A 9,318-nucleotide genomic window follows, 5' to 3' on the forward strand; every position below is an offset into this window, starting at 1 on the left:
GAATCTGTTTTCAGTCTCCTCCTCCTCCTCCTGAAGGCCGGGCAAGGAGGAGGGAGGGAGGCTGGTCCCCTGCAAGGCCACCCCACCTCCCCTTCCTTTCAGAAGGACCCTCCAACTTTCCTGGTGGGGATTCAAGCCCCCAACCCATGTTACTTCTGGGAGGAGGAGGGAACACTCCCACCAGAGCAGCCCCCTTCGCACCACTGCACCCCCTGCTAAGACTTTTGCCCCGCCCCCAAGCTCCCCCTCCTCTGGATTGGCCGTTTGGCCCCTCTCTGTGCAGAGATTTACTAGATGTGGCAGCCAGTAAATTCAAAGTGCCCGCGAGCCCCTCCTGGGGATACCCAGTTTCTGCATCGCATTAGCTCTTTAATTTGTTTTTTCAAAAATTGGTTTATTTAGAAAATGAACCACAGAGGAAACTAGCAGGCTGGGAGGCTGCACCCCTGCTTTCCCTCCAAGGAGCAACCAGAAAAGCCTCACAACTTGGTGCTTAGCTTGAAAACGGCCAGTTCCCTCCACAAAGGTGAAAGGGGACAACCTCTGGGAGAAGGGGGGAGGGGGGTTAAGGAGACTGGCAGTTTTTTTCCATATTGGGGGGGACACAGATGGGGGCTAGGAATGGCTGCCTCCCTTGTGGCATCCACCCCACTCCACCCCCCACCTTCCAGATCCCAGTCATCCTCTCAAAGCTGCACAAGGCTAATAATGGTTGCAAGCTGGGTCACTAATGAGTGGATCTATTAAACTCTGCCCAGCGTACTGATGCAATTAAAACTTTGCCCCAATTAAACCTAGGTAATTAACAGGACTGACATTTATGGACTGGTGGTGTCAGCGCAGCAGAGGCAGGAATGAGACCAGCCCTGGACAGCCAGCAGGGTGGGGGGGGGGGATGCAGCAGCTCCGCCCATCCTGAGAGGATTAATCCCAAACCACCTCAGTAATCAACTGGTAGGATTACAACTCTTCCCTCCCTCTTGGTGCCCCACCCAGCCATAAACCCCCGTCCCCGTCCCCCGCTACCCTGTCTGGGCTCTGCTTCGTGCCAGGGGAGCCTGCTCAGAACTGACCTGTCACAAGGGACCCTTTGCACAGCCAGGGCAGATTGAGACCCACCCACTTCGCTTCGGGGGCGGGGGGAGGCTGTCAGGGGAGCCCCCCTCCGCCCTTTCGAGCAAGATAGTCCTCCTCCGGTGGGCACAGCGACGGCCCCCCAGCTGGATCCTTCGGGGCAGCGAGGAGTCCCTCCGCCTGGGGTCAGCAGGACTCCCCGCAGAGGGAACCGCTTGGGGAAAAGCCCACCCTGGGAGCCCCTCCCTGGGAGCCGGGTTAAATGGGGGTGGGGCTGCCTTGCTTAGAGGGACCGGCGGCTCTCGGTCCAGAGGGGGCCTGGCGAGCCCCCAGCCCGGCCCTGGCTGCCCTCCCAGCCCTGCTCCGCTGCCCCCGCAGAAAGCAGCTGGAGCGCTCCCCCTCCGGGCCTTGGGGCGCCAGCGTCGGGCAGCCCCTCCTCGCCTCTAGGCCGGGCTCGGAAGCGGAGCCGTCGGAGGAGCTCGGCAGCCCGACGATTTGGGCGACTCGAGACCCAGCGGCGCAGGGACGGAGGAGCCGGGATTGCGGCCACCCCCGACCCGGAGCTGCCCTAGGCAGCGCCCGGTTAAGCAGGGCCGCCCCCCGCCGACAGCCGCGAAGAAGCGGCGCCTCGCTCGCTCGTTCCCGGGCGGGTCGCCCTCCGCGCCGAGGCTCCCTGCAGACCCCGGCCGGCGGCCCTCGGGCAGGCGGGCAGCACCGCCCGCGGGAACCCGCGCTCTGCCCCCGCGGCCACTCGGGGCGGGGGCTCAGCCTGCCAGCAGCGGCGGAGGCGGCTCCGGCTCGGCTGACGTCAGGCGGCCCCTTAAAGAGGCGCCGCAGCGGGAGCGGGTCGGTAGTGGCGGGCCGCCGAGCTCGTCGGCCCCGCGCGCCCCGACCCCGCCGCTGGTGCCGGCCGGAGAGCCGTGGCCGCCGCCGGCGATGGAGCCATGGCGCTCGGCCGGCGGAGGCGGCGGCGGCTGCGGCGCTGCCGGGCGCTGCTGCTGGGCGCGCTGCTCTCGCTCTCGGGCACCTGCCTCTGCTACAGCCTGCTGCTCCTCTGCTGCGCCCCGAGCCGCCGCCGCCGCCCCCGCCGCCGCCGCCGCCGCCGCCCGCTGCCCGCCCGCCCTGCCCGCCGCCGCCCGCAAGAAACTTCTGCAGAAGTGGCGCGCCTGCTCGGCCGCCGCCGCCGCCGCCGCGCCGCCCTCGGCCCGGGACCCGCCCGCCCCCTCGGCCCGGCCGGCGGGAGACGGGAGCAGCCGGGCCAAGGCGGCCGTGGCCAAGCGGCTCCGCACGCGCTGATCGTGGGCGTCAAGAAGGGCGGCACCCGCGCCGTGCTGGAGTTCATTCGCGGCCACCCGGGCGTGCGCGCCCTCGGCACCGAGCCCCACTTCTTCGACCGGCACTACGAGCGGGGCCTGGAGTGGTACAGGTGAGGCGGCTGGGCGAAGCGCGGGGGCCGGGCGGGTGGAGAGCCGCCCAGCAGCCCCTTCCCGTCGCGCCGGTCCGTCCGTGCGCGGCGCTTTGCTCCCCGTCGGGGCCGGAGCGCCAGATGCTCGCAGCGCTGCTCCGCGCCTCGGGCTCGACCGCGACCCGGCTGCTTGCCCGGCGGCCGCCGCCGCCGCGCGTTTTCCGAGGCGCCCCGCCGACCCTCCGCCTCCTCCGCGCGGGGGCTGAGGCGGCGGCGGCAGGGAGCGGCGCTTCTGTTCCCCGTCCGCCCCACGCTTCGCGGCCGAGAGCTCCGCTGGCAGGCGGGGAGCCCCTGCAGGGGCCTCGACGGCTCCGCTCGGCTTGGCGGTTCCTTGCCCACCGGAGCCCCAGCAGAAGCGACCCCTCCCCCGCAAAGAAGCGCCGCGGAGAAAGGGAGCCGAAGGGCCGGCGGGCTCTGGGCCGGCTTCCCGGGGACTCCTCCTCTAAGCAGGCGGGGAGAATCTGCTTTTCCGACTGGTGCCACTCCGGCCTCCGCGCCCCGCCCCCCCCCCCCGAAAGCCCACTTACCTTCTTCCCACCTGAACCCCCAGAGTTTCCCGGGGAACCCGCCTTCCTCCGGGGTAGGTAGGAGTGAGGTGCCCAGCCAGGGCGGCCCAGGCGCGTCAGTTGGCCAAGGAGGTCTCCAAATCCCGGACGTGGATTCTGCCCCCACCCAGTTCGAGCTCGGCCGCCTCACTCCGGGCACTTCCACGCCTGCATTACACCCTCCGCCAAAGCCCTCCGAGGGCGCGTGCAGCCTTCGCCTCTCTTGGCTCAAAATGCTGAGAACGCGGCTTCGAGCCGGCTGCAGCTCTGACGGCACCAAGATCCTCTCCGCCTCCGTTTGGCACCAAAGGGAAGGCAGCGAGAGGAGAGGCAGCCTGCACTCCAGCTGGTCTGATCTTGAAGAGGAAACCTTTCCTCTGCTAGAGCAGGGGGGGGGGGGTGGACTGGTTGATCTCTAATGGAGGCATGAGGTGAGGGGTTGGGCGACCAGCCTTGCCCTGGAAGGGGCTCAGTAGAACGAGGGGCATTTTTATTGCAAGGGCTCCAGTTGGTGGGCCTTGGTTGTGGGAAGCGAGTTCAGGAGCCAACCTTGAAAGCATCTTCTGTGGAGGTTCCCGTGGTCTTCAAAAGCCACGGATGGGACTGCCTGCTGCTGCTGCTGCTGCTGCTGAAGTTCCCCACTCAGCCGTTCCATGGGACTAATATTTCTTTCAAGGGGACCCTCCTCTAGTCTTGTTTAGCCCATTGCTCTTTCTACGGGGCCAGGATCTCCGGCGGGGCCCATACACCCACCGGCTTTTGCCTTGAAACACAGAGCAAACCGTGGGACGATGGGAGGGGCCTCTGGGCCTCTCCAGCCCCTTCCCCGGGTGGGGCCTGAGCCATCCTAGGGAGAATCCCTTTCACCCCAGGCAGGGGGCTTTCTGCTCCGAAAGTTCGGGCCTCAGGGCAGGAGGCAAAGCCGCTTCAAAGTCCATAAGCCACGTTCATCTCGCCTTCAATCAGAGCATGAGGGGACCCTCCATGCTGTTCGTTGTGCCTGAGTAAAAGTAGCCTTTTCCTTCTTAAAGTAGTCCAAGCCAGCCACGGTGGTCGGGCATGTACATTTGTTATGTAGTCCCCTGTCCCCTTGGAGGCAAAATCACCTGCTCCCTCCCCTCCCCCCCCCAGCAGAGTCACTAAGAAGCACAAGGCCCCTCCCCTCTGAGATCAGCATTAGCTGCCTCCCACCAGTCCTTGGTCTCCTGGCATTGGCACTTGGCGTTAGCCTCGGTTCTCTAACCAGGCAGAGCAGGAGGGCAGAGGGTTCTGTCTGAGCTGGAAAAGGAGAAGCCACATTTCTGCGCTGCTCCACTTCAACAGCATTCAGAAACGAGGCTTTCCTTCAGATTAGCCTTTCCCCCTGGTCGCCTCATGCAGAAAACAAGGAGCCGGCTGGGCTTTTTCCCTGCCAGTTTCCTTGCATTGTCAGTTTCAAGCACTCCCAACCGCCTCCCCGAACAGGCAGGAGCAGGGCCAGAATCAGGCCCTCCCTGGCCTGGAAACTGGGGGGGGCATTTCCCTACTGGTTGCAAAAGGGGAGCAGCAAGGAGGAAGCCGCCCCAGACTGGTTCCCCCCAGCAGAGTCCCCAGCCAGTAGCGCCGAGAAGGGAGGCAGTGCAGGGGCCCGGGGGCCCAATGGTGGTTTCCTAACAGATTAGGGACGGGGGTTTGGTTCTTCCAAACTAGAGCGGGCTGAAGTGGCCCAGCACTTGAAAGCCCAGGCGGAGTCTGCGTTGGCTCTCCGGGTCAGGAGCAGCATTTTAAGGGTGGCTGCTACCCGCAGCATCTGGTGGGTCTCTAGGGGCCAGACCAGTGCAGGGGAATCCTAGAAGCCATCCAGTCCAACCCTCCCCCCACTTGATGCAGAATCACCTGCATGAGAAACATCTCTGACAGATGTTCAGCCTCTCTTTGAAGTCTCCTGGCATAGCCTTTCTTGACAGAGTGACCATCCTCGTTGGAATAGGGTGCCTTGCATGAAAGTCTAGCAGATTTTATGCCGAAGTGTGGCTTGCACTCTAGTTGGTAGATCACCAGCCGTACTTGTGCCAAATGCCAATTCTAGGTGGCACCACCGAACAATGTCAGCATCAAGAGAGCATTGTTATTTTAGTCTGAGCTGAACAAACCACCCTGAAATAATTGTGTCCACACAGAATTTTAGGAAGGATATTAGCAAACTGGGTCATATCCAAAGAGAAAACAGGATGACCAGAGGCTAGAAGGAAATTTTTATGCAGAACTGTCTAAAGATCTGGATATGTTTAGCCTGGAGAAGAGAAGGCTGTGGAGGTTCATAGCAGCTGCCTTCAGGTATCTGACAGATCCTTGATGGGGAAGATGGGCCAACTTTTTCAGGGAAGCTCCAGAGGACGGGGCAAAAAAAAAAAACAGCTTTAAAATAAGCAGATTCTGGTTGGGTAACAGAAAAGTTTTCTTCGTGGTTAGAGCTATTCAGCAGTGGAACAGGCTTCCTTTGAGGGAGATATTTAAAGACAAGTTAGATGGTCATCCTGGATGGAACGTTTACTGGTCAAGGAGTCCAATTAGAACAGGGGTGTCAAACTCAAGGCCCAGGGGCTGGATCTGGCCCACGGGCCCACCCTGGAAACAGCCAAGGACTGTGGTGCCTCTGCCAGTGAAAGGGGAGCTCGGGAGGGGCAGAGGGCTGCAGGAGGCCGTCACAGCCGGAAACGGAGCCTCAATGAGTGACATCGAGTTGGCCGTGCCCCCTGCCCTCCTCCCCCCCTCCCGAAGTCAAACACAATCCTGGTGCGGCCCTCAATGAAATCGAGTTTGACGCCCCTGAATTAGAAGCTCCCAGATTCCTTGGTTCTGTTTTGAAAGATGCTGGAGAGGGTTTGATTCATAATGGGCCGTCTCTGCTTTGAAGTTATTTATTTTACTTTTGCAAGTGATGGTTTGATTGTTGTTTAGTTTTTATGGCTACTATGGATTTTTAAAATTGTTTTCCATTTATGTGCTAACTACTGTGCCATTGATCGCGGCAGAATACAAACAATATAGTGACCTGGTTATGCAGAATTGTCTCTTCGAGGGGATGCTCAGCTTGCCTGGAGGGAAGCACCTCCACAAGAGCAAAGAGGCAAACGGTGTTTCTCACGGAGGTCCTTGGGACGCCCAGGTGGTGGTGGAGGAATTCCTCCTGTCCTGTCACTTCTCCCCCTTGTTCCTCACCTCTTTGGGCCCTTCCTTTGCAGGCACCTGATGCCCCGCACCCTGGACAGCCAGATTACCATGGAGAAGACCCCCAGCTACTACGTCACCAGGGAAGCTCCCCAGCGGATCTTCAACATGTCCCGGAACACGAAGCTGATTGTGGTGGTGAGGAATCCGGTCACCAGAGCCATCTCGGACTACACCCAGACCCTCTCCAAGAGGCCAGACATCCCCACCTTCGAGGGGCTCTCCTTCCGCAACCGCAGCCTCGGCCTGGTGGACACTTCCTGGAGCGCCATCCGCATCGGCCTCTACGCGCTGCACCTGGAGAGCTGGCTCCAGTACTTCCCGCTCTCCCAGATCCACTTTGTCAGTGGGGAGCGGCTCATCACAGACCCCGCGGAGGAGATGGCCAAAGTGCAGGACTTCCTGGGCCTGAAGCGGCTCATCACCGAGAGCCACTTCTTCTTCAACAAGACCAAGGGCTTCCCCTGCTTGAAGAAGGCCGGGAGAGGCACTCCACCCCGCTGCCTGGGGAAATCCAAAGGCAGGCCTCACGTCCAGATTGACCCAGATGTGCTGGAGCAGCTACAGGACTTCTACCGCCCCTACAACATCCGCTTCTACGAGGCCGTGGGGCGAGACTTCCGGTGGGAGTGAGAGAGGCCTTGGGGGCAGGGCAGACAGGCTGAGCAGCCGCTTCAGCTCTCCAGCCGTCTGCCTTCGTTCTGGCTGTGGGTGACCATCCAGCGGGCCAAAGTCCAGCCCTCGAGCCGGGGCCACTGCAGTACACGGCCATCCTGCTGGCTTGGTGAGGCCTTCAGGAACTGTTCAATGGTGCAATCAGGGTATGTGAGGCCCAAGGATGGATTTTATTTTTCATAATGGTATAGAAAGAGAGTTTATAAAGGCCACTGGGTAAGCACTAAGGGCACACGCTTCCTAGCTCTGCGGTCCTTCCATGAAACCTCAGAGATGCCCCCTTGTATGAGGGTCCCCATCCCTCACCCCCCTGCCCCCCGGCTGTTTTGCCCCCCCTGAATAAAGCACAGATTTCTGCTATTACGGGTACTTGAGGCCCAGCCAATGGCTTCTCCCAGAGTCTCTCTTGTCTCCTCTTCCAAAGGACACCTGGCAGACACCAGCATTGCTGGGAGAAGGGGGCCGGGGTTCAGTGGGGAGGGAGGCTGCTTTCGTTCCTCCCACAGGTACGGGGGAGGGTGGGCATGTATTTCAGCCTTAGCTGAGAGAAACTGCCTTTCTCAGCCCCCGAGGAGCACTGTGTGTGGCCCAGCCAGTTGCTGGAGCACCTTCTCCAGTTGCCTAGTATGCCAAATTCTGCCACCACCTGCCACGGCCAGGAGTGCTGAGCTGCGTTCCCAGTCCTTCTGTGCCTCTGCTGCCCTCAGCAGCCTTGCCACCTTCATCTCGGAAGGGCTGTGGCTTCTCATTGGCACACAGTAGCCGGCAGCTCCTTCCCAAAGCAGATGGTCCCTGGCAGCCAGTCGCTTGTTCTGCTCGTTCTCCTTTGCTTGCCTCAGCAGCCAGAGACAGACCAAGTGTCAGGGTTCCGGCAATTGCCCTAATTAAATCATGAGCCTAGAACCAGGCTTCACAAGAATCCAAAAGATTTATTAGGAGCAACATGTTGACTTTGACCCGTATGAAGCCAACTCTGCCACATGTAATTTATGGTCACCCGTGATCCTGTTTCCCCCCTACCCCCTGGGTGTATCATAAATCAGATTCTCCAACAAAGCATGTTCAAGGGCTGGATGTCACCAATCACATTCTCCAATGAAGGATTTTCCACGGGTAGCAAATCCGGTAGCTTAAGCTACAATCTTTGTAAGATGAGCGTGGAATGTACATCTGGTTTTAATTGCTGTAGGTTTCCCCCCACCCTCCTGCTTATGGCAACTTGAAAACAGACATAGGAATGCTTTACGAGCTGACGCCAAGTCATTCCAGGGGTTTCCAGACTGGCCCTCTGGACCCTCTGCCGGGGGAGAGCAGCAGCCATGGGGAGGCATGTCTCAGCTGCCCCCAGGGATGGTCTCCCCCCAAAGAGCTCCCATTTCCACCTGCATTCCAGGCTTCCTGTTTGAAGGCTGATTGGAGCAATGCAAGTGAGGGGGTCCCGGTGCAGCTGCTTACAACAAAGATTAACTGCTCTGTGTGTGTGTGTGGTGTAAAGAAGGGGGACTAATCCCCCTTGCAGAATATAAGAAACAGCACCCACAACCCCTTGGAATGAGGGACTGTCAGAGGTCTCCTCTGATGGATATTCAAGATTTGTGCCTCTCTCTCTCTCTCTCTCTCTCTCTCTCTCTCACACACACACACACACACACACACACACACACACACACACACACTTGTTTCCAACGGGCTGCCGAGCTGCTTCCAGGGCCTTCCTTCTGGGGCTTCTGTTTCTCCACCAGCTTCATAGAGTTCACCTTGTTACAGATTGGGAGAGTCTCCTTAGGCTGCGGACTCCGAGGCTGGCCAGGTCCTGCCTCAGCCCCAGATCCATCTGCCAGGAGGTGGGCCTCTCCCTGCCCGGCTCAGGGGGTTGCTGACAAGCCTCCCCCCTCAGCTCAGTGGCGCCTGCCTCCCCTGCCCTCCCTCGGGGCTGCTACTGCCTTGGTGGTAGGCTGGGCTGCCCACCATGCAGCGCTAGAGGCACCCTAAACCCCCTTGGCTCCAGCCTCTCAACTTCATGCCTTCCTCCAGCTCCATTGGTTGGATGCAAAGCGGGCAGAGCAGAGCCTTTGGCAGTCCAGGGCGGGGCTTCTTCCGGGGCAGCAGCCCCAATTCTCTCCGTCAGGGCCTGAGGCTTGGCAAAACTTTTGCTTTGGGGAGATGGGCAGGTTTGGCCGCCCCTCCCAACCTCAGGGAGCATCTTTTAGCTCTGAGGAAGAAGTGACATCGGCTGGGCTGCCCTTCCCAGTGGGGCCCAGGAAGAGGAGAGCCCCACGGCTGGGCAGGAGGGCCCCCTGCTGGACCTCCGTGGTTGCCAAGGCTGCCCCGGCGCAAAAGGTTCCGAAT

At 60.5% G+C, this 9,318-nt stretch overlaps 1 protein-coding gene across 1 annotated transcript; it reads left to right on the plus strand.

The window, feature by feature from the left end:
- Window positions 1-1,933: 1,933 nt before the first annotated feature.
- On the plus strand, window positions 1,934-8,306 carry LOC113454085 (heparan sulfate glucosamine 3-O-sulfotransferase 2-like). Its single transcript, XM_026725503.2, is given in 4 exon segments — window positions 1,934-2,144; window positions 2,146-2,353; window positions 2,356-2,500; window positions 6,309-8,306. Coding segments are annotated over 4 exon segments (1,098 nt in total). The 5' UTR covers window positions 1,934-2,018; the 3' UTR covers window positions 6,928-8,306.
- Window positions 8,307-9,318: the final 1,012 nt, after the last annotated feature.

The sequence above is a fragment of the Pseudonaja textilis genome, chromosome 14 (genome assembly GCF_049901715.1).
Source record: "Pseudonaja textilis isolate UNSWEBS1 chromosome 14, rPseTex1.2, whole genome shotgun sequence".
In the NCBI taxonomy this organism is placed as follows: domain Eukaryota; kingdom Metazoa; phylum Chordata; class Lepidosauria; order Squamata; family Elapidae; genus Pseudonaja; species Pseudonaja textilis.